The 24,786-nt window shown below is 34.0% G+C and overlaps 1 protein-coding gene across 1 annotated transcript; it reads right to left on the bottom strand.

Annotated features, from left to right (window-relative positions):
• Positions 1 to 694: 694 nt before the first annotated feature.
• Positions 695 to 23,765, bottom strand: LOC128557354 (multiple epidermal growth factor-like domains protein 10). Its single transcript, XM_053544659.1, has 11 exons — positions 23,684 to 23,765; positions 17,698 to 17,919; positions 16,483 to 16,698; positions 10,871 to 10,999; positions 10,466 to 10,603; positions 7,389 to 7,613; positions 2,810 to 3,001; positions 2,355 to 2,489; positions 1,901 to 2,035; positions 1,182 to 1,316; positions 695 to 864 (listed from the first exon to the last, which is right to left on the bottom strand). Exons 1-11 carry the CDS (start codon positions 23,757 to 23,759, stop codon positions 695 to 697), a joined length of 1,773 nt encoding a protein of 590 aa, XP_053400634.1. The 5' UTR covers positions 23,760 to 23,765.
• Between the last annotated feature and the right edge of the window lie 1,021 nt (positions 23,766 to 24,786).

Raw genomic sequence — 24,786 nt, 5'->3', positions numbered from 1 at the left:
TGATTAAACTGGAATTGTATCTATAGGACACGGATGCCCCCACATACTGTGCCATCCTCTAAATAGCAAAGTGTTTATTAAGAAAGGACAATAGTTCCAGGAAAAAATATCAACAGAAAAAGTCTATTATTTATGGTCATCTTCACATGAAGGTCCTTCAACTGCAAACTTTCAAGCATATCCTTTCAATAGTGTTTTCGGAGTTGGACACAAGATTTTTTTCTATATTCTATATAGCAAAATTATCAAAGGGGCATAACTGCAGTAAAAATAATCACAGAAAAAGTCCTTTCTACATGGTCATCTGCACATAAAGCTTGTTTATCTGTGAACGTTTGAAGCAAATCAAGCTAATGGTGTGGGAGGAGTTGGACTCAAGATATTTCTCTCTATTCTATATAGCAAAACTATCAAAGGGTCATAACTGCAGTAAAAATAATCACAGAAGAAAGTCCTTCCTTTGTTGTCATTTGCCCATCCAGGTTGTTCATCTGTGAAAGTTTGAAGCAAATCCAACTAATAGTGTGGGAGGAGTTCGAACACAAAATGTCGGGACGGACGAACGGACAGCAGCAACGCTATATACCCCCATCACACGCCACATAAATGTTGTGTGTGTGGGGGTGGGGGGGGGCATAAAAGTCATAGAATATGCGACAGTAATTAGTTCTAATGCTAGTGAAAAATAGAGAAATTAAAATGGTTGGAAATTATTTAAGCCATTACGGGTTATACACAGCGGTTCTATAAATCCTTCCAAACATCCTGTATCACAATGTCCGTTTGTGTTGTTACATGTTTGGTTATTAGCACAGGATCCACAACTCTGGCTACAATTCATTCCATAGCTCCCATATCCACATGCTGTAAAAGTTTTACAATTACTAATGTTGCTATGTTTGTTAAATAAATAATACAGTAAGAATGAATAGAATAATGGCTCTAATCATAAAATATTCTGGAAAATGCTTAAAGTCGTTTTAAGACTTTTGTTTATTATATTTGAATATTCAACTTCATTTGCATAAGTGCTATATAAAGGTCTTGCCAACAATAAGAAGTATCGGAATTCTACTTATAAACACAATTATAAAATATTTTTGTACAGGTAATTGTCATTACCACTGTATTTGTTGTTCGCGTTTACCTATTTATACAACAAAATTCTCACTGCAACTTACATGTGTTACATATAAGACCACTGTATCCAGGGTTACAGCCATGCACACACTGCCCTGTTACATGATCACATTCGTTTTCTTGACAGTTCTCACAATATGAAGAACAATTCAAGCCATACGTGCCGTCACTACATGCTTCACATAAGAAATGAAAAAAATGACAGGCTAAAGTCGAATGTTTCCATTTGTTAAGTAAGCAATCACTAAATGAAAAGAAAACAAAGAAAGAAACAAATTCAGTAACTGTGTAGTTTATTTCACTGTTACGTTTAATAAATGCTCTATAAAACGCTATTCTCCAAGACATCACAGAAACATTGCTTGAGTTTCAATTCTTTACACCGTTGTTCTGTCCGTATGAAACATTCTATAATATTCTATAGAGAAATGCCCTATATAACCTGACAGAAGCACTGTGCAACTTATTTATATTCTATACAGATATGTCCCATATAACTTGAGAGAAGATCTATGCAACTAACTCATATCATATATAGACTTTCCCTATATAACTTACTTGACAGTAATACTGTGCAACTTACATAACTTGACAGAAATACTGTGCAAATTACTCACATTCTACACAGAGTTGTCAGAAGTACTGTGTAACTTACACATATTCTTTACTAACAATCTGGTAGAATAACGGTGTCGCTTACTTATATTCTACACAGAAAAATCCTACATTTCCTAACATGATCATGGCACATCCTACTTACATGCTGTACAAGTTTGTCCTTGGTAGCCTGGATTACAGCTGAGACAACTGCCGTTTACTTTGTCACATGTTTTTCCGTTTAAACAATGTCCGCAAGTTGCATTGCACCCAATGCCAAATTGTCCATCTGCACATTCTGAAAATACGATTATGTTCAGAACAAATAAGCCCCGATAGAAATAAATATTTCAAATAAATGAAGGTGTCTGTCATTTTACTTTTCATAAATTCAAGAGTACTATCTGTTTAATTAAAAAATAAACGGGCATATGAAAAACTTATCTAATAATTGTCATACAGTCGACTTTATACCTGCAAGTGCACACGTTTCCTTCGTCCATATGACAGCGAAAGAATTACCCCATCTGAGATTGATCGTTTTGCTTTTAAATATATTCTTCTATAGGAAATGAAATAATTTCAGCAACTGCACTAACGATTTAAGCTATACTTACCTTCTGAACATGTAGATCCCCAATATCCAGGAAGACATTTTCCAGATGGACATACACCTGTTTCTTTATTACATATTTCGCCAAGACAATTACAAGATTTATCGCAAAGACGTCCAAATTGCCCATCATCACAATCTGTAAAAGATTTTTTATCATCTTGACAGCAATCTCCAACAGAAAAAATGGACAATCTTTTATCTTGATGTTTATATTACTCTCAGTTTTTTAACCACTTCCTTGAATGTTAGACTGTCGTTTTTAAAGAAAAATAAACTGATAAAAAAAATAAATGTATTTCTTCATGCTTTCGTGATTTGTTGATGATACAACTTATGGTTTTGATTTTGTTTTCTAGAATTAAAGCGGTCTGCTTACGATACCTGGTAAATTATGACCAAGTCGAACCTCTTAATATGAATATAATTTTATGGATCTTCAATTTTGTATGGAAATACCTCCTTCCAGTAGCTGAAGTTCGCAAATAACCATGAGTTTTCTTCCCGTTTGTTTTAATGTGATGTACCGCGTGATCACTGGAGTTTTCAATGTTATATTCAGGAAATATTTGGTCTTGGAGAAGGAAAATATCGGCTCTTCGGTACTTCTATCATGCTTCGTCGCATAAATATTTAGACCTTTGAAATTCTCTGTAATTTATATACATAGAAAGTACATTATGAATTTTACTGGATCACCATCAGATGGTCGGTAATACATTAAGCATTTCCACAAGAAGCCGAGCTTAGAACAAGGTCTCTGTTTCGCGGCACAACAACAACCGAAGGCACAAAAAAGAAAACTACAATCATGGCTGTTGGTCCATTATATTTTAACTTATACCGTTTTTTCTTTCATTATGTATAATGTAATAATCAGAATACTAACGTGTCTGAATTATTAAAACGTCGAAGCAAGTAAAAGCCTAGTATTATATAGCTTTACACAATGGAAATGTGTGGACACAATTAATTTAAGGCGTTACGTACAAAGAGAATACAGAATAAATTTTTTAATGAGAAAATACATTGTTCCTGTCGAGATGGAGCAAGTTTATTTGGCGAGGTAAACTTTCTCCATTTTCATTAGCCTTGACAGGATAAACCTCTACTGCCGCTGGACCATCAACAAATCTTTTTAGTCACCTCTTTATTTGGTCAAGAAGCAGATAAACACCTGTACTTATGTATGTTCTTCAATGCAATGAACTAGAAAGTTTGTGTTTGACGTGAAGGTCACAGTAATCATATTGTAAATTGGTCATGTCTCGGCCACTGACACCAGAACAGAAAGAAAATGCCTCTGTACATGTTATACCTTACCCCTAGATATTCTATAAGAACCATGGTCATGAACGGGAAAATACACTAACCCGTTTCAATCGTACATATCTCAATTTAAACGCCGGTTCGGTGAATGAGTACCTAGTATATTGAACAAGCGATAATTTATCTTCCAACATGCACCAGTCACATTGTCTCAATATTCCATATTGCTGAGATTATCAACATATTTTATGTTTTCGTCAACGTTACAGAAAAAAAACTTGCGTGACCTTCCCTAATGAACATCCGGTCAAGAGGTCAAGGCAGTGTGCACATGTCAGGCGAAACGTAAACAAACAAAAACAGAATTTAAAAAAATCACAATTTTACACTAAAACTCGAATGATGAATGAAATTCATCTTGTATATGATGTTGAAATCATACATTGGTCTACATCTGTTCTGTTTATTTCATTCATTTTGCACATTTATGCTGCATTTTCACATATTAGCGAACACGTGTAGTAAAATGACGATTGACATACATTTTCACAACAACCAGTCGGAATGGTTTTGTAATCTAGAACGGAACTTCACCAGGGAAGTTTTTTGTGTAAGGTTGAAAAAACTATAAACTACGCGTTGTTTTTGTAAGATAAGAAGTATTGAAGAAATGTGACCGGTACACAACTGAAGATAAATTACCACTTGTTTGACATCCATAGTACACATTTACCGAACTGCGTGCTTTAGGTTGAAACGGGTTAGTATATTTTCCCCTTCATGACCATGGTTCTTATAGAATACCTTGGGGTAGGGTATAACATGTACAGAGGCATTTTCTTTCTGGTCTGGTGCCAGTGGTCGCGGCAGGGTTGTGTGAACACTGAGTTTGTAAAAGTTCTCTTATTCAAATCAAAGTACTAAAAGTACAGAAAGGCTGGCTACCACAAAATACTGAATGAAAACTGTGCGGGAAAGATGCTTGCAAAATCTTAGATAAGATGGTTTTTGGACGTAAACATGGGTCCAAGAGAGTAAACTATAGTTTAAGCCCGTTATACTGTGTTCGCTCGAAAAATTTATGTTAGTATTCGATAATCCTAGTTTTTCGACAAAGAATGTAATTATTGGATCATTTGATTGCCGAGAACCATTGTTTACGGACGTGAACCTATGTTTATGACCATGAACTTGGGTTTACGAGCGTGAACCATAGCTTATGAACGTGAACGTAGGTTTACATTCGAAAAACTTGGTTTCTCGAACAAAACTATGATTTTTTGTCATTATCCTATGTTCACCAGCGTGAACCTATGTTTACGGTCGTAAACCTAAGTTCACGTTCGTAAGCTATGGTTTACACTCGTGAACCCTGGTTTACTCCCGTAAACATAGGTTCACGCTCGTGAACTTAGAATAACGGCCAAAATTCAAAGTTCAATTGAAAAACCTAGTTGAAATCTGGGTTCACGGGCGTGTTTTCGCTCGAAAATATGGATAAGTATTAGAAAAACCTGATTTTACGTTCGAAAACCCTTGTTTATCTGTAATTGTTAATTCTAGTTTTTTTTTTACCGTAAACCTGGGTTCACGTTATTATTGGACAATTTGCGTGCCATAACCGTTTATATATTTTTCAAAAGAGGCGATAATAAACATTGAGGGACATAATATCAGATAAAATATAAAGGTAACAAGCACAACATCTATATTTCGATATACAATCGCTCTTCCCCACGCCCCCCCCCCCTCCCCTCCCTCCCCACACACACACATCATGTGTGAATGTATGAGCATTGATCAGATGGGGCGATTTTCTTGTCGGTATGAGGGAAGTTTTGGGCTCGAACTCCACTATAAACCGGACTGTCAATGATTATAGTCTAGTCATGTTCCTTCCCTAATACGATGGTTAGCAAAACTGAAGTACCCGTAATAATGTACTCCTTTTTTTGAAGAGTATTCAATTCCTACCATGAGATAACTTTATCTAATTTTTCAGTAGGGCGTAGGTTCAAGCCCCACTAGGACCAAACTTTGTTAATTATATTTCTTTTTTTTTTTCGAGTAAGATAAACCGTTTTTTAAGACTTATTATCATTGATATGTCGTGCAAAAGCGGAAATGTTTTATTTGATTAGCAATTTCTTGCTGTTTCAAATGAATTTGACCTGAAGGGTAAATGTTTAGACATCTCTGAAAATACTTAGTTACATGTGTAAAAGTTCTTGATTTTACATTTTTATTTTTACAAAGTTTAGAATAAATTTAGGTAGATAGGTTTTACTTCTGCTTATGGTTCTTTATGAATGCATAGAGCAAGGCCATAATTTTTAAGAGTTGGAGCTTAATTTCTGTCCGATTAAATCCTTTTACTCGAGGCTCCCCATAAAAATTGTTATCGACAATTTTATTTTGTGTTTTATAATTGTTACGCAATATTTTGAGGTTTCATTTAGAAGAATATTTGGTAAAATGAATTCTCTGCGATCGTTTTACGCAATGGCTATCACTTTGAAATTTGTCTCTGTTTCAGCTGGGGTAAAAAAAGACATAATATATACAAAATTAACAAATAAAACCAAACAAACAACAACGACACGGTAAAAGTCGTTTAAAGATGAATCACAGTGCGAAAATATGTTAATTTCAGGACTCTATCAAGTTAGTGCAATTGTTAAACATTACCAATACGGGTCCACTATCTTAATATAACCTGTAAAAAGTTGAAAACGTGTGTTTAAACAAAACTCGCTTACATCTACTCCCCCACCCTTTAAGCAAATTGGTAACAAAGTGCTTTTTACATTATATCTTTTTGTATTCGTCAGAATGTTTAAAACGAATTTAGTATAAAAAAAGCCTAAAAAAACAGGTATAATGTGGTCATTTGTTTCTTCTCACGTCACTGTGGCAATTCCACGCAGCGATTACGTCCCTTAGTACCTAAAGCAAATGATCTGAAAGAATAGATTCTTAAAACTTAAGCCCTAAATATATGCCCTGACATAACTCATATCACTATTAGTTCATTTTAATTGATATTTCATATTTCTTATTTTCCACGTTATGTCAGGTCGTCGAATAATGCGCAGTATAATTCATCTCGGAACCAGCGTTCTAATGTTATCTTTCAAGTATTTACCGTTAGAAAAATATTATTAAAAAAATTATTATAACATGTTAAAACAAATAGATCTATTGAAACAGGTAAGTTTAACAATCTTTATACAACTCTATGGCAAAACTGATAAACGTGGCGGACTGTTTGAATTGCGCACGAAATTATATTTTTTGTTGTCAGTCTCAGCACCTGTTGAAACTCGACATATGGTTATAATAGTCTGGCGAATATCGCCAGCCTAATAAAACTACATTAAAACTCATATTTTGTCATCTATACAGATACATAGATACATCATTATTGTTATTTCTATTAGGTTAAAAATGTGGTAAAATTAAAAGAAAAAAAACTACAAATAATAATAATAATAATAATGATAATAATAATGATAATAATAATCGAATGAAAATAAGATATATTAATTTGAATAATAATAATAATGTCAACATTTCAAATGGTTCCAGATCGTCACCTCGGTGTAAATATTGTGTTGATATAAAGATACATATATTTAAATGTGCCTTTTATTAAAATGTACACAATTTTCTTCCTTCACTTTATAATTATTCTGGCAAAATTATCTTACATAATTAAAAAGTGCCTATATATTTTTTTCTCTAACTTGTAAATAAGAAAATTACTTACGGTACGAAACATGATGATCAGTTCGTCCAAAAATAACTATATAAGCAATTCTAAATAGCTTTCCTAAGTCAATTTGAAACCATGGTGAGTATGTATGTTTAGTAGCAGCACAGCAGTCGCAAGCTGATGCGTCCGTTCTTGTATTTCCATCAACTGCGCTTTCCGCTTTCCAGATATCAAACTGAGTGCTCATCTTTACCGACTTCCCTTCGGACACTATCACACCTGTAGCGGAAAACATTAATTCGCACCATTTTTGTAAAAGATATCGTACGCGCTTCTCCTGCTTATCATTAGAAACTACCTTTTTAACCTAGAATATCATTTCCAAATGTATTTAACTAGCTGACAATAAACTAAATTAGAACTGTTTTCGCAATTAAATGTCATATCACAGATATTAGCAAAAAACAAATATACCAGCTATTCATACTATGTTAATATTTACCATATTTAACCTGACACATACTACTGTATATACACATACACACAGCTGTATATTTTGTATTGACATAGACCTCTTTAGTAATAAATTTTAATTATGAAAGTTAGACATCAGATTTGAGAAGATTTCAAATAGCTTAGACTTTCTGGATATTACTTCAACATCTTTGTTGTCTAGAAATGAACGCGCACAGATTGAAAAGTCTATAAACTTTAAAAAGAATCATTTAAATAACAAATACTCCTTCATTTAAAGCTATTTGTAGGATATAACAAAGTAACAGACAAATCTCCATGTTTTTGTAATTTTCCAAAATTTTGGTTACTTATTTGATAGAACGTACTGAATGTAGGGACGTTTTTTTTGTGTATTAACGTCAGCTGAAGCCCGCGGGATTGTTTGTGGCCGAGACCGAAGCTATTCTTGAATAAAAAAATTACACGACAACTTTATGTATTGTTATCATATGTGATGGCTTGACGATTCCGGTACATTTTTTATTTACCATTCTTGTTGTTCTTGGAAACGGTAAACATGTTTTAAATATCCGTATCCAGGGCCCAGAAATAAACAACACTATCAAAAGCACATCCTGAAGGTTTTTAAGCGATTTTTTTATCTCTCATTATTATAAACATAAAATTACCAATAAATGTTCATATCATTTCACAATTTGGTGAACTTGATCACCATTTCAAGAATAATAACTTTACATTCGAGTTATATTGAGTACGGACACAGCTGGAGTACGGAGGAGTACGAACGTAGTGTCAAGCTTCCAAGCTGTTTATATAAATTCTTCGAGAAATTAGATAAAAACATACCGATTGATACTTACCAAAATCATAAATATGATTCCTAAAAACAAAGAATCGCACAGGTAAGCACGCGATTCTTTAACATTCACGGTTGTCTACAATATCTGAATTCACGACGAGTTCTAAAAGGGGAGTAAACAAGAGAAGAAACGAGTACGAAAATTGTTGGGGGCAGCGCATTTGGCGTTAGTTACTGATACAGTAAAACATTGTATGGTTGAGATTGCATCTTTAATGCTTCAAGAGGAGGTTTTTATGAAAGAAATAAGACACAGATACCAGATGTCAATCTGTGCAAAAATACATATACGTCCCTGGGGAAGCATTTCAAAAATAAAAATCGGGTATTAATAGTACGTGAATTGCCTTGTTTGTACACGTTTTTTCTCCCGTTAATAAATGGGCGGATTCAGTGAAAAAAGTAGTTTTTATGCAAGAATATACAGTTATGAAATAAATAAAAAAACAAAATCCAAAAGACAAGGCATGACAAGGGAAGCAGAAAGCTGTTTTTTATGACATATGATCACTCCCTAATTTCTAGTTCGTTTACTTCTGTCCATTGTTGTTTCGTTAAGGGCTAGTTCATTGTATTAACTGGAAACCTTCCCCGCTTTTCATGGAACTGCACTCCATGCACACACCCGTAAAAACCCATCTGCGGTTGTCTCTAAAGTGTATTTTGGTGTACATTTTTGTATTATGTGTCATGTGAAAATGTTGAGTTCTGCCCATCCCCCGGGGCTAGAGGGCGTGGATGATAGCAAGCATTTCAACTACCGTCGATGAACAGGTTCAATCAAAATAAACTTTATTGGGCGACACTTTTTCTGTTTTACACTTAATAAGTAAGTTTACATGATCGGCTTTTATAATTTGATAATTTTAAATGGAACGTTCAGACATTCTACACCAAAATAGAAGCTGATGACTTGCCAATGATTTAAGAAAGACCTGTTTGTCAATGTTAGTTGATACAAAATACAAAAAAGCAATTTTTTTTGTCGAGTACCAAGTATTCTTCAAATTGACCTGTTACATATAAAAATGTCATCTAAACAAACTTCGACAATCTGTCGCTTAATGTGCAATCACAAAACCGTGAGAGTAGATTCCCTTGAAACAGTGATAACAGCAAACGTAACTAATTAACACTAAAGTTAGCACGTGTCGTAGAATTTAAATGATACAAGTTAAAGCATAGCAAAAGTTCCTTCTAGGGCATATCTATATAAATATAAAATGATCATCTTGTAAAATTTTGGTTGCAATGTCTGTTTTATACTGCCAAAAATTTCAAGTAAGTATTTACGCTAGTTATTTAACATAAATTGTTAAATCCAACAACAAATTAAATCTGTTACCACTTTCAGTAGAGTAAATACGGCAATAAGACATTGACCCGGTCAATCCGTTACGATTTGATGCGTGAATTTGTTGCGCATAATTAGAGGGCCGCAATGGGGTTTGTTTTCATATATTTCAAGGTAACGATAATATTTAGTTGTTTACATTTAAATTTGCTGATATATGTCTATCTGGTCGACTGAATGTATGTTATGTTCTTCAAGAATGGAGGAAATAACATCCTCGGGTTTAGTAATATGTAATCCACGGAACGCGTTCAGTCAGAGTCGCCTCAATTAGGAAAGAATAGTCTAACGTCAGAGGTTATTTCTAAGGTCACGGAGTTTTATTGGCCAGATTGTAATGACAACAGCTTTCGGTATCAGTAGCTCAGTCAAGTGTGACTTATTGAACTATAATATTCCTTCTCAAGAGAAGGAATACTTATAATAAGAGGGAGTACTTACTTATGTTACAATATTTTCCTTTCCATCCAAACAAACAATATCCATCACGACATGCACCAGTACGTTTATCACATGCTGGTGAATTCAGACAGCGACATTCTCCTGCACAATTTGTACCGTACTTTCCAGACTCACAGGCTACAAGAGTATGCAGAGTAAATTTGTCCAGTAATTCTCTGCATGAAACTGACAATATTAAAACTTCATTTTTGATAAGTCAAGGCAGGCTCTTACTGGAAAAATATAGGTTTAAACATAAATAAGTTATGTTTCTGTACTATAAATAATTTAATTCTAGTATAGCATTTTCTGAATTTCTGAATGGTTGTTGCCGCTAGTTTTTTTTTTTTTAAATAAAGTATCTCAAGTTTTCGTGAACACACATCAAGCATAAAATACACTTACATATATTACACGACGTGCCATGCCAGCCAGGTTGGCAATCAGTGAAACAAGTGCCTGTTTTTTTGTCACAAGGATGTCCTTCGCAGAAACATGGTATACAGTCCGGCTCAAACTGGTAATCTTCACAAGCTGAATAATATAGATAAAAGCGCGGTATAAAAGTGTTTGTTTTTACAAAACACCATTCTTTTTGTCTGGTCTTGAATGAACACTGTGCAATTTGTAACACCAGCATGGACATTTTAAAGTATATAAATAAATAAAATAAGTATTATTAACCCAAAAAGTCGTGATGTTCTATTATATCTCGTCATTTAAATAAGCATACGGGCAAACTCGCTTACATTCATGTCACATTATTGCATTGCATGACAGGAGCTGCTACATAGAAATTTGCACCTTTCCCCTCACGCTACATATGGTTTCACATTGGTCTCAGCCAATTTTACAGGACATATTTTAGAATGTACTCCAATTCCTTGTTTTGTTTATCTGACTAGTATATATGATAAAAATATGGGAAAAAGGAACACGGATCACACCAACACAGGTCTAAATAAGCAGTTAAAGAAATAAACACTTTAATCAAATTGATTTTTTTTGGTTCGTTTTTTTGTTGTGTTTAACTTCACACCGACACGATTTGGGTCAAATGGTGACTTTTCGAGCTCTTTAAAGTGAACATTTAGCGCTGTCTTATTTGTTTATCTTCTTATCTAAATTTTAAATTAAAATTTTAGTGCATTTCATTTTCCCATTAAAAAGAAGGCTAAAAACTGTGTGTTATTAAACAACAATTCATTTTCTGACGTAACAATTATTACGTCATAGCGACAACGACATAGCGGCGCGCTGGAAAATAAACCAACAGAACTCCGGCAAATATTTATTTGATGTCGTCAAGGATGTATTTGTAACGTGTTATTATTAGTCTGGGAGCCAAGGCGAGTAAAGCTAAAAAAATACAATTTTTGTGCACCCCTCTGATATACAAATTATTTCTAGGTTATTACGTTGGGGGATGTCCAGTGTTTATGAAAAGTAACTTTGGACAGCTGACCGCTCTTGCAAATCTGAGAAATCCAAGATGGCCACCAGTTCGTATACTATGAGTACATTTTCAAAATTGAACTGAATTTTTTTTATAAAAATGACCACTGTCACTAATAGTGTTAATTTAAAAATTAACAGTGTGTGTGACTTTAAAAGATATAGAAACTCGGAGTTTACAGTGTCAAGGTCAAGGCCAGGTTAAAGGTCAAAGGTCATTTTTGATGAAAAATAATATTACACAACCAATTTTCTTCTATTAATTCTACATCATTGTCAGAAGGTAACTTTATCTCATACCAACATCAAAAGAGATAAATATGTTCACAGCTGTTAAAATCAAAACATCAATACATGTGTTACAATGGAGAAATTGAAGTGGCCCCAAACAGACTATGTATATCAAACTGAAATAAGGGAAATGAGATTAATAAACCCATTGATTTCATGCCAAATGTAGCAAGTCAAGCCGCCTTAAAAGCTCAAGTTAGACATATATTTTATGTTTGTATTATAATAATAGCTATAAACTGTTTACTGTCAACGCTTAGAACGCAAAGACGTGGCATCGTCAAGCGCAGTGTTTGACGTTCCTCGAGATGACGCTGCATGACGCTTTCTTGACCTTTACCTGATTTTCATTACAGTTTAATGGGCATCTTAAATCTTAAATTTACAAAGCTGAACCCTGATATTATTCAAAAACAAATAAACACAGAAAATCAAGCTGTCAGAGTGGTGGGACCTTCAACGTTTCCTCATTTAATCGTATCTCCAATTGGTCTCGTGCCTAAGAAAGCCCCAGGGGAGTTCAGAATGATTCATCAACTTTCCTACCATCCTGGCGATTTTTACATAGATCCTAAATTATTCCCTTTTTTAGCCGGTTATGCTGGTACAAAATCATGGGAGACATTGCATATTGTTTAAAGTTAACATTAAGAGTGCAGTTCGTTTTATACCAGCTTCCCCATCCCACTTTGAGTTATTAGGGTTTAACTTTCGTGAAAAGATTTATATTGACAAAGCTCTTCCTTTTGGAGCATCAATTAGTTGCATCACTTTTGCCATTCTTAAAAAATGTCGTCGAAGTCAGAACGCAATATGTGTCTTGTGAGAATCCTTACATTAAGAGGTTAAAAGCTAAACATTTTTATTAGGCAGATCCAATCCCTCGTCAGGTACCAGCTTTTCTCTGGAATACCTTCAGCTTAGAGGTGGGCAGTTATTACGGTTTGGAGAAGCACAAAACTCTTTCTCTCTCAACCTATCGAGTTTAAACGATTTAAACAAACCTGTAAGTTAACTGAGATTTGGCCAGCTCTAACCACCCACATAATTCTTTTTATTGCCCATTCTTTTCGAAAAAAGATCGTCACGAAGGAGCATTTCAACATATGTCTTGGGATTGAACTATAATCAAAAATTATTTGAATTTTAGGACATCTCAGTTATTTTCGTTATTAAGAAAATCTTCCAGAGCTGTCATAGGAAACGTTTTTCTTGGGTCAAAAGGGCACATATTTATGGCGTTATGTGCTACTCTTTGGAGTTTCACCTCATATCATTAGTCTGTCGTATTTCTGTCATTGTTTTACTTGCATTCTTTGGCTTATTCAGAATTAGCGAATAGGTCGCTCCTAAACAGGGTTTGGATGGCCAAATGAAGTTAAGTGGATAATCCTTGAAAAAACTGTCATTTATTAGAAACTTAATTGCTTCAAAATCAGCGGCGTAATACGGTTCACTTAAAAACATAGAGATAACCATCAGTTTTGCCCTGTAAAAGCGTTATCTAATTATACAGCAATCTGGCCAAGCATCAAGGGTTCTTATTTTGTCACGCGAAACATATTCCTGTCATAAGATCTCAGTGTTGCGGGGTTCTTAAAAAATGAATGCATTGCTGAAAAACATTTAATTCAGGACGCTACAGATCGCAAAGTTTTAGAATAGATAGAGGACAACACTTTTACAACGAGTTTAACATGCTATTACATACACTGTAATGATATTCGTTAAGCTAACGTAATTATGTCAGTAGCTGAATACATTTCTCCATTGACTATCTGCATAATATAATCATTATTGTCAAAGTACAAAAAATGGAGTTGTAGGACCAAATTGACTTCATAATAATAATGATGGTATAATGTATTTCACTTTGAGTAAAAGAATTCTTCAAGTGCAAAGAAGCTTATGTATGATAAATTCCTAAATGAATGTTCTGATACTCGGTCCCATAGTTGCTATTTGAGGCAACTTTTAATACCTATATATTTATGATATAAAACTGGCCAAAAAGCCATAGCACATAATATATCTTGCAAGTGAGAGGCATTGAAAATGTACCGATTTATTCTTGTACAAATTCAGCTATCGAGTCTATACATTTCTCAAGATTCATCATAAATTTGATAGTCATACTGTTACAATGAAATGTAGCTTCATGTTAATCTAATCCAAAATCTTCATAACTGAAGTTGTAATATCACTTTGAATTTCATGTAAAGAAGTACATACATGCAATAAAAAGCCATGCAACGGTGTACTTTACAGAAAAACGGCTTTAGTTTAAGTTTATCTGTACAGTTTTACTACAGCTTTGGATTTAATGCAAACAAGTACCTGCAATATTACATTACAAAGCTGTACTTAAATGGAAGAAAAAAAATACTACGGTTCACATATATATTTTAAGATACAGAAATGGCCAAAAGGTCGAAAAAAGATGTCATAACGAGACTGTCATAGAAATTTATAAATCAGTGCATTTTGTGTTAAACGAATACAATGAACATGCTCTGTCATTTAGTTTTGGTAGCGAATGTTTACTGTATGTGTTACAATATTTTTTCCGTTAAGAGTGCTTAAATTACCTAACCTTGCCGCCTGGTGCAGACCTTGATCCTCTAAATAAAATGATGCCAGCTGATCAGTCTATTATCAAACAATAAAACCTTGCCTGTTGAGTTAAGAGGGAACAGTGTAGACTCTGATCAGCCGGCAAGGTTGGGTGCTATTTCCCATTATAAATAGTGTGGGTGAGATGTGTTTGAAATGCAATGATACAGGAAACTTAGACTCTTAAACTTGCAAAATGTATCACTGGAATGGCACATACTGAACATTGCACACTATTCTCTTCTTGTTAATAGTAATAGAAAGTGTGTATATGTTTGTTTATATTTGTATAATAATTGGGGTTAACTTAAAACAGTATGTGAAGCTGAAATAGTATATGAACAGATTTGATAAAATCATCTGAATGATTAAAGCAAAGTCTCCTTTGACATCTGATTGCAGTTTTAGCTTCTGTTACACTGGTTACTACATTTTCAATTGTAATTTGTGCAGTTACTTATGAGAAAAGTCAAATACTTCATTTACGTTTAAATTCATACTTATTTAAACCTTTTCTGCAAATGCCAGCCACCTTAGTCGCCATCTTGTATTTCTCCATGGTAATGAAAATATGGAGCTGAATGGTTTCAAGACTAAAAACACATAAATGTTGTACATACCAATGAGCATTGATGTTGAATTTAAAGTGTTAATTTTATACCCAACGTTAATAGTCGTATAGCCAAAATTTCAATAAATTTGACCTTTTGACCTGAATGTGACCTTGACCTTGAGGTTATATTATATCTGTAAACACATTTTCTGTGGACTTGTACACTGTAAATGCAATTTAAATTGTTTTAAATACCATATTTTGATTTAATTCAAAATGCTGCTGACATTACCATATTTTGTCCATTTTCTTTAATTTGGCGGCCATCTTGATCGCCATCTTGGATTTCTCCTATTTGCAAGTGAGGAGAGATGGCCAAACTCACTTTTTATAAGTAGTAGACCTTTCCCCTATAACATGGTGTAGAAATATTTTGTATAACATGTCGGACACTTTTTTCAAAATTTTGGACCGTGGCTCCCAGACTATATTGAAATAATATATCTCATTTGATGACTTGCTCTTGAATAGAATCATTGTCATTCAGATGCGTATTATTATGTCACTCGGGGTGCGGTCTCGTGATATAATTCCTTCGCATCTGAACTACAAACTATGATTTTATTAAACGACAAAAATTAAATCATCATCATCATCATCATCATCATCTTCAGTAATCGCCTCACTCTAAAAGTGTAGGCCTATACCACCTACGTCATTCTGTCTCCTGATTTGTCTGTACATTAGACAGTCATCTGTAAAAAGGCGTACTCTTGATCTGACTCTCGAAGGCAAGTTGTTAATGTACTTAAGGAAGAGAAGAGGGTCATACACACTGCCCATGTGGGACATCAGATGAGACAGAAGAGACTTCTGAACTAGGACCATTAAAGAATATATTATTTCTTAAACAAACGTTTACAAATACCGATGTACAAAACATAAAATAAATAGCTGAGTTGTATAACCACCTCTTTGTTTTAGATACAGTACACATGTAAAATATTCGTTGGGACTTGCAAATGTACTTTTTTCACAAACAAGTGATATTCCCTTTTTTGAAGATTGGTGTAGATGGAGTATGGTAAAATAAAACTTTACTTACCTTCATAAACGTTCACTTCACATATACTCATTTTCTTTATATTTTCATTGTAGATTCTGATGAACTGCATGCTAACACTCCCTACTGCTATATCAAACCGTCCCTTTGTATCGCGGTATTCACTTTCCGTAACTGCGTTTCTATAGACTAGGCTAGTTGTCTCATTTGTTTGCCTTTCCGTTTCTCCAGCGTATAGCTCAAATTCTCTTAGCTGGTCTATAACAAGGAATTATTTTGTCGGGTTTAACTTCTTTGGTCATACGACCTTTGATGGTGGAGGAGACCCCATGCTCAACTCTGGGCACTCATTTAGCAAAAGTGAGCACCTCGGTAGAACCACCAACCTTCCATAAGCTTGCTGTATGACTTCCCCAAATGAAAAATATAGACATGTAGAGATATGCTTGATGAAATATGGCCTTGAGCGATGTAATTATTTTGTTTCAAGGCCGTGATGAGTTACTTTGTATTAATCATAACCTTAGAAATGTCTTGGGCCGTAAAGACGTACGACACATTGTGTGGGAAATTCCTATTTACTTCACTCCGTCTCTATGAAATCATATATACTTTACGAAACTTCTAACATGCCCCTCTATAGTTTTCTGTTATTTTTCATAATACAGTATATTTCATTTATAAACATTCATCAAACTTTCAGAAAAAAAATGCTGTTACTAACACATTAAAGTAAAATCAAGTAATGCAATAATATAATTTCATTCATTTTACAACTTCTGCATTGTTTCAAAAGGTCACAAAACTACAATGTTTAGAATTTGCAAACGAATTTAAAGAAAAATGCATAATGACTAATTAAGCTTTTCATACCACACGAACATATTTCAATTTGGTTTAGTTCAGTGAAAATTTCATACCTTCACCTCTCTGTATCCTTAAAACTGGTATTTACTGATTTCATAGAAAAATCAAATATTCATGTTTGTATGTAATTTACTTCTTGAAATAGGCAATGGTCGTAAAACGAATGAAAAGATACAATAACATTTTGCTGAAATAATAACATATTTTCTATACTTATGAGAAATGCTATTTATGTACTATAATAGTAAATGAAAGATATCGTAAATATTGAGGGGTCATTAAGTATGTGCTTGTACATCGGCGTTATTTGTACAGCTACAAAATTATTTCAAAATTACGTACTTAGTAATAATAGTGTACAATATGTTCTACGTTAGATATTCTACTTACAGCCAACATCTGGGCGTCCGATAACAACTATCTTTCCTATGTGATAGATGCTCCCTAAGTCGATGATTAACCAGGGGGTTTCACTACCACTTGTGCAACTGCAGCATCTACAGACATCTGAAAACTCCGCATTACCGTCCAATGCAAAATCAGCCTTCCAGTTATAGTATTTGTAAAACACAGTAGAGGACTGATGTGCCTTTTGGTTTAAAGCAACATTCACTGGAAGATGATCAGGTGAAACATGTTTTCAGTGAGTTTACAAAATCCTTAATGAGCTGTATTACAATATTAAGACTACTGTGTTCAATGTCACTTCTTGTTTCAGGACAAGGAACAGGTAACCTAAAAACTTAGGGCTACTTCTTTGTGCAATTTAATTATGTCTTGAACAGTATTCCAGTAGCATTATTATAGTGATGTTTGAGGTTGTTTGAGCTGGTTACCATAACTCGCATATCCAACTTTCATTTTTCCCCCAATAATCGGTACTATCGGTTTCTTGACATATTAAATAGAGAAGGATAAATTCGATTTATTTGTTATATCTTTTAACTGGTTTAAGATATCGAATTTGCTTCAGCAGTAAAAGTTGTAATAATCTTTCCTCTAAATGATGATATAACTTATAAATTGTAAGTTTATGCGTTCACTTACCCTTTTAATCTTTTAAATTACCACCTTTGTTCCCCATTGAAGTCCAAAAAATATAAGTCTAATTCTGGCCAAAATTTAGAGTCATTTTCATTGAAAATACGAAAAGCGGAAAAATATTCGTATTGCTTCGGCGATGCTTCAAAGCAAAACTGCTCGACTCAAAAGTGTAAAAGTTTTAAACATTTTTTTTTGTGATTCCGCTGACCCCTTGTGTTTTCATACAATCACTATTACTTTTGAAACGGAGACTCGGACCGACTCAAAACGTTTTGGGGTCGCCCGAATGCGAGGAGAATTTCTAAACCGTTGACTCGGTTGCTTGAATTATTACAAACTCGTTTCTATTCCCCGTTTAGTTGCACTGGTACTGGAAACGTCAATATTTTTCCATACACTGACGCCCGAATTTCATATCGGGTGCATGACGTAATTTAGTGTGTGTTGTTGCACTATTTCTTCTATTTAGTTCAGTATTGTCAATCCTAGTCAGGCTATTGAACAAATTCATAATATTTACATTTATTTATATTTATACGTGTAGATGCGTATGTAATAAAAAGGTTATTATCTTTGCATCGGGAAATATGCACTCCTTCTTCAGCGGAAGTATATTCCGCTCCTAAAGTTCCGCTGAAGAACGAGTGCATATTTCCCGATACAAAGCTAATAACCTATAAATATTAAACGTTTGCAGACGTTTGTGATCTGAAGATAAATGCTTTTGCCCAATTTTTAGATTATCATTATTTACCTGTTATTTTAGCTTCTTTTGATTTTCCTAGAAAAGATTTAAACTTTTTGAATATGTCTTATCATCACATATTTTGGCACTGTAAATGCATGATGAGAGAATGAACGAGAGGTGAACAAAAGAAGTTATATGCAGGATCTTTTATTGCAAAAATTACACACACAAAGATGAAGTTGCTTGATCTTAGAGAAAGAGACGTTTTCATTTTTTTTGTCAAATTGTTTGTTTTTTTAGAACATCAAGATATGACACACGGATATTGAAATTCCTCATCTTTCAATTATGTTCAACAATTTTTTTTTGTTTTCATATCTTTGAACTGTAATCTTTAATCTGTTCACTATTCCATTAGAATCATCACAACTAGAGATATCAACAAATCAAAATGTGTGTTGTATGACTATTTATTTTAATTATTTACTTTAAAGATAAAATATTATTGAATATATTATGAATTATAAGATGATGTGTAAATTATCACATTTAATACCCGTTAGCATATCTATTTCAGGAAAGAATGAAAGTCTGAATGTGTCAGCAAAGTCTAGTTTTAGAAATTTACAAACTGATATTTCTTATTTTTAATTTATCATTACGTCGAAATTATTGAAATAGTTTTATATTTCAAACAGGTATTATAAATCACAGACAATTTTTGTGTATGCTCTGACTGTTACTTAATTTGTAATTTCTTGCTTGTTACTTTTATTACCTTTAATGGCAAATAATCTAACAAACATGGTGGGGGTAATAAACGGTAATAATGGGGGTTGAAAGGGGGCATTTTATTATTATTATACCAGATTTATATAGCGCCCTTTTCATGATCAATTTCACGTTCAAAGGCGCTTTACATAATTCAAATGCAGACACACAGGACGCATAATTCATCCTCTACTAGTACAGACACAGAGCGATCTGACCAGAGGGACAGAGTGAGACAAAGCCCCCACGACAGAGAGATCAGAAATCAGATACAGGCTTGTCCGGCTAACTAGGCCTAGCTCGTTGCGAATAGACAGCCTGGTTCTTTAACGTGCCCAGTGTATAGCACTGATACACGCAAGGATTGCCTGGGTTCCTGACCAGTACACCTCTGGTTGGGTGGGAAACACTGAAAAGCGTTTCTGAACATTCCCGAGTAGCTGCCGGGGATCGAACCCCCGACCTCAGGATTGGAAGGCCAGTGTGCAAACCACTGAGCTATCCGTCCACCTGCACTTTTATGACACTGTACACAATAAATATGTTTTGATGAAAATAAGGAGACATTTAATTGCCCATCAAATAATAATAAGTTGATTAATTCTTTATCTAATTAAACGAATTACGCTTTTTGCCGGCTACCTCAAATTTGAAAAGCGACAAGATGGAAGTATAATTTTATTTTACAAATTGTGAAATACGAAGCCTTCCGTTCACGAAAATAGGACACATCTCTCAATATGCATACATCTTAAACGAGCATGTGCATATTTCGCAAGTGCAACTTCCGCGTATGGTGATTTTACTCCAGTTCATCCATATTGTAATGACAAATAAACATGTTTTTTTCTTTGTACTCGAAAGGTGCAAGGAACACATCTAAATCTATAAACAACTGAAATAGGGATGTTGACCTTCGGTCGTGCTTAGACTTCGAATAAAATCATATTAAGACTCTCAGTCTTTTAAATAGTCAAGGTTGGACAATCCTTGGCTATGTCTTCATTTCATCTCTTTCTGTAATACTGTATTGCAGATATCATAACCATCTTGGTAAAACTAATGTATACATTTTAAGAAATTGTTGCTAATCTGTTAAAATGTGATCTGATCTTGTGTAATAGTTGATTTTAGAGCCATTTCTTTAGTCAATATTGCCGGTCATCTTTTATCTTCTTTTCTTATGGTAGATTTAAGGATTATTGATGTTAAAAAAGCAATATCAGCTCAAGTTTAAACTTCAGTTAGACAGACTTTTTAATGTTGTTGTAAATACTATAATAATAATCTCTTATAATTCTTAGAATGGTCTTGCAATTATAATTGTATAACATTTTTTGTGTGTATGAATGTATACACTAGAATGAAACTTTAATAAGAAATAATTATATGAATAAACTAATTTTAGATTTATACCTAGCACTTACTATAATGTGGTGAAATTTGATATTTACCCATGTTTAAGTTACATAATCTTTCTGCAAAGGAATACAGGCATAATCTTATCAAATCATAATTATCACTCCTCCAGATTTTTGCAAACAAAAATCTTTCTTTGAAACGGAAGTTTGGTCATATTATGAACATTAGAACATGAGTTTTAGTTTCTAAACTATCTTAAAAATGCCAAATCAAGAAAAATAAAACATGCCAGAGTCGAGAATCGAACCAGGTCGCCGCGGCAACAAACATTATCCTGCGGTCATGACCACTACTCTACTTTAAAGGAGTTCATCACAATATTTTGTGCGCAGCTCAATCGCGCAGCAAGCGATATCCACTGTAAAGTTCAGAATTCGCCGCCGAAAGTGCATAATTGTCGGATATGCAGCGCACTCGCGGAAAATATATCGTATGTACTGACAATATAGGTCGTGCATCCATATTTTACCTTTAAAAGTGATGGTGTTTTACTGGAGGAGTAGTTGTAGGAAGTGTTCGAATCGAATACATTGTGGACAGCCAATTTGAAAGTAAACTTTTTCGTCCAGTAATGATGCAGCCGACTCCAAGTCAAATAAAATTCCAGAAAATCTTAACGTAGATATATCTCCTTCAAGTTCAAATGTGACTTCCTAAAAACGTTGTTATACTTTTTGTGCCCTATCCCGCATTTCACGTAGTAAGACCAGAGTTATGGCCCTTGATAGTCAAATTATACATAACGGGTCTAAACATTTGTGTCGCATGTACCTCAAAATTATGTGCGCCAAGAGTCATGAAACCACACAAGAATTAAATTCAGCATGCGAAGTTGTGCACCAGTGCTTTTATTTGAGGTTTCACTCAATAAAAACAGATTTATGTCCCTTGACGTGGTCAAATATATACGTAAATGGGATGTGAAAGCTTGTGTAGCACGTATCTCAAAAAGTATTTGACCTAGAGGCATGCAACCTTAAAGGAGCATTATGGTTAAGGAACTGATAATAACATTGTGCAATTTGTTTTGTAAGAAAAAAAATGTTCATAATTTTTAGGTGGGTGGGGTAATGAAAAAATACTTTTGTGGGTGGAGTGAATATTTTTTAATTTTTCTTGAAAACAAGCACGGGTTGATATTATTTTTTTGGTTTAGATTGTTTTGTCTTAGTTCTAGCTTACATAATATAAAATTTGGAAAAATTCTGTCCGCTAGATTTTTCATATTATTAAGAAATACTTCGTGTTTTTCTCAGTTTCAGATACTTTCGACATCTGTCAAGAGTAATTTTTCTGAGTTAATATATCTATATGTTGACATTTTATGCATAGTTATAGTGGTGTTATTAATTCGGATGCATAAACAGTAACATCAGAGTGAAACTTCGAATAAATAATTGTTTGCAGTAGTTTTATAATGACATGTATGTACTGTTTCTTCAGACAAAAATACCGATTTGGTGTTCTTAATAAACTTTGAATATTGAAAAAAGAAGCACGGGTACCTATTATTTTTATTTTTTATTTTAACTTGTCATACATCAATCTATAAATATGCAAAGTTACAAAAAATTCTGTCCGCTAGAAATAATTGTGAAAAACATCTTTAAATATAAAGTTTTATAAGTAATATGTGTTTCCGTAACTTATAATGATTCAGTAACTAAGTTTCAAGGACTTCTTGAGAAATATAGAATAGTTTTCTGATATCTAAAAAATAGTGTTTTTTTTTTGTCGTACAGTCTGCATGTCAGTGCATTTTTCGATCATCTCATTATTAGATCTAGATCTATACGGTCGCTTATCATAATATAGAAATAATCGTAATGATTGAAGGAACGAATGAATCTACTGGCATAGAAATATAAAACATATTTTAATAGTTTTTACTTAGATCTAGAGATCAGACGCAGATATGGGTCAGTTGCGACCTAAATGGCGCAGCGTCGTCCAACGGTACTGTCAAAATCTTGTGGAGACCGTATGACTGTTCTTTTGCATAACTTGTTGCCAATAACTGTCAAAATGCGCCGGTATTTGAGAAAGTGGAAACATTCAAAACTATATTCTAACATGGTTCGATTATCTGTCGATTAAACTGAGAAGGAAGTTAGACGAATAAACAACCGTTGACTCGCGGACCGATGTAAGAACATTATGACGTCAGTGATGACGTTGACCAGTTAGCCGAATGACATCCGCTTCGTCACTACTAACTGTACTAAGATGACTGAAGTTCATAATAATAGTTATCATTTTGTTTTACTGAGCATGTTAGAATGAAGATAAACAATTCCTTCTTGCGATTTATGCTCTGGTTTACCATGGTTCTTCGTTTACACTCCGGAATATTCTATCACTCTGCTTTACACCCTCGTGGTTCAGTCCTACGCATACAACAAGTTGTAAATCTGAAGATAAATGAGTATTTAATAAGTGCCTGAGACTTACCTCTTTTACTTTCCGAGGCCAGCGTAGAGATCAAACTTGTAGCAAGAAAGCTTGCTAGAAGAAATACGTTCTTCATGGTAGTCTGAAATTAAATGACTAAATATGGAAAGAAACAATTACACTGTTTTTTTTTTCTGTTCTGCCTGAGCATATTCTGTAAACAACGACTACAACTCTTAACAAAAGAGTCAGATTGACAATGACGCCTAATAAATACGTGAACAAAGACACATGTTATGTTATATTTCAATAAATGAATACAACCCCACTCACTTTCATAAGTGGCCAGATTAAACCGAAAATAGACGCGTGTCCATGTATTACGTGCCGATTCGCACAAAGCGGCTTCACGGAATAGAAACAGTAAAGATTTTTGTATGGCGACTCTATTTATGCCATCATTAATTTGCGTTACAAATTCGTATAGCATAACAGAACATTTTAGCGGTAAACTAAAGTGGCCTAGCAACTAAATCAAAATGTTCTAAAGCCTTAATGACATAATTATAAGCTCTAAATACTGAACGGTAGTATCAAGGTAGTTATTTTTTAGTCATTTGGTATAAAAGATGCAGCAGGTTTAGATTCGTTCACAAATTATGGGATTTCGTTAATCATTTCATTACAAAGTGCCTCCGTGTCCGAGTAAAATTATTTTCCGTCATCTCTATGGGTTCCAAACCTCGCATGAGATGTAAAACTTTCTCATGTGTGGAAACAATCTAGCTGGCTTACCCAGGCGTTCACTGTTGCCTGAAATACAGCCCAGTGGGACACCTGGGCGTCGTCATTCACCTTCTAAAGCTGGAAAATTGACATGCGACATACATTTAACATAATCAGGGTAAAGTATAACTAAAGAAAACAACATTTCATTGCAAAATTATACGTTGTTCGTTTAGCACTTGACAACGAGCCAGACATTAACAAACGTTCGTAGTAACAAAAACCCAGGACCGACCTATCAGTTTTACCCCAGCGAAACTTTTTATTTCCCATTGATATGATTAGAAATATTGTAGATAAAATAATTATATGTACAAATAAAATAAAAAGAAATTAATGTACACATACTTAGTCCATGTAGCCAATTTACTCCCAGT

This window comes from Mercenaria mercenaria, chromosome 5, assembly GCF_021730395.1.
Source record: "Mercenaria mercenaria strain notata chromosome 5, MADL_Memer_1, whole genome shotgun sequence".
Taxonomy (NCBI): Eukaryota; Metazoa; Mollusca; class Bivalvia; order Venerida; family Veneridae; genus Mercenaria; species Mercenaria mercenaria.
The sequence above is the reverse complement of the archived record's forward strand: the minus strand, read 5'-3'. Positions and strand labels throughout refer to the sequence as shown.

What these genes read in the sequence shown, in the direction of transcription:
- LOC128557354 (XM_053544659.1), bottom strand. Translation starts at nt 23,759, where the DNA reads ATGAAGAACGTATTTCTTCTAGCAAGCTTTCTTGCTACAAGTTTGATC. An exon ending in GGCCTCGGAAAGTAAAAGAG is followed by an intron (nt 17,920 to 23,683) that starts GTAAGTCTCAGG and finishes ATCATCTTCCAG; the next exon opens with TGAATGTTGCTTTAAACCAA. An exon ending in TGGCACGTCGTGTAATATAT is followed by an intron (nt 10,604 to 10,870) that starts GTAAGTGTATTT and finishes ATACTCTTGTAG; the next exon opens with CCTGTGAGTCTGGAAAGTAC.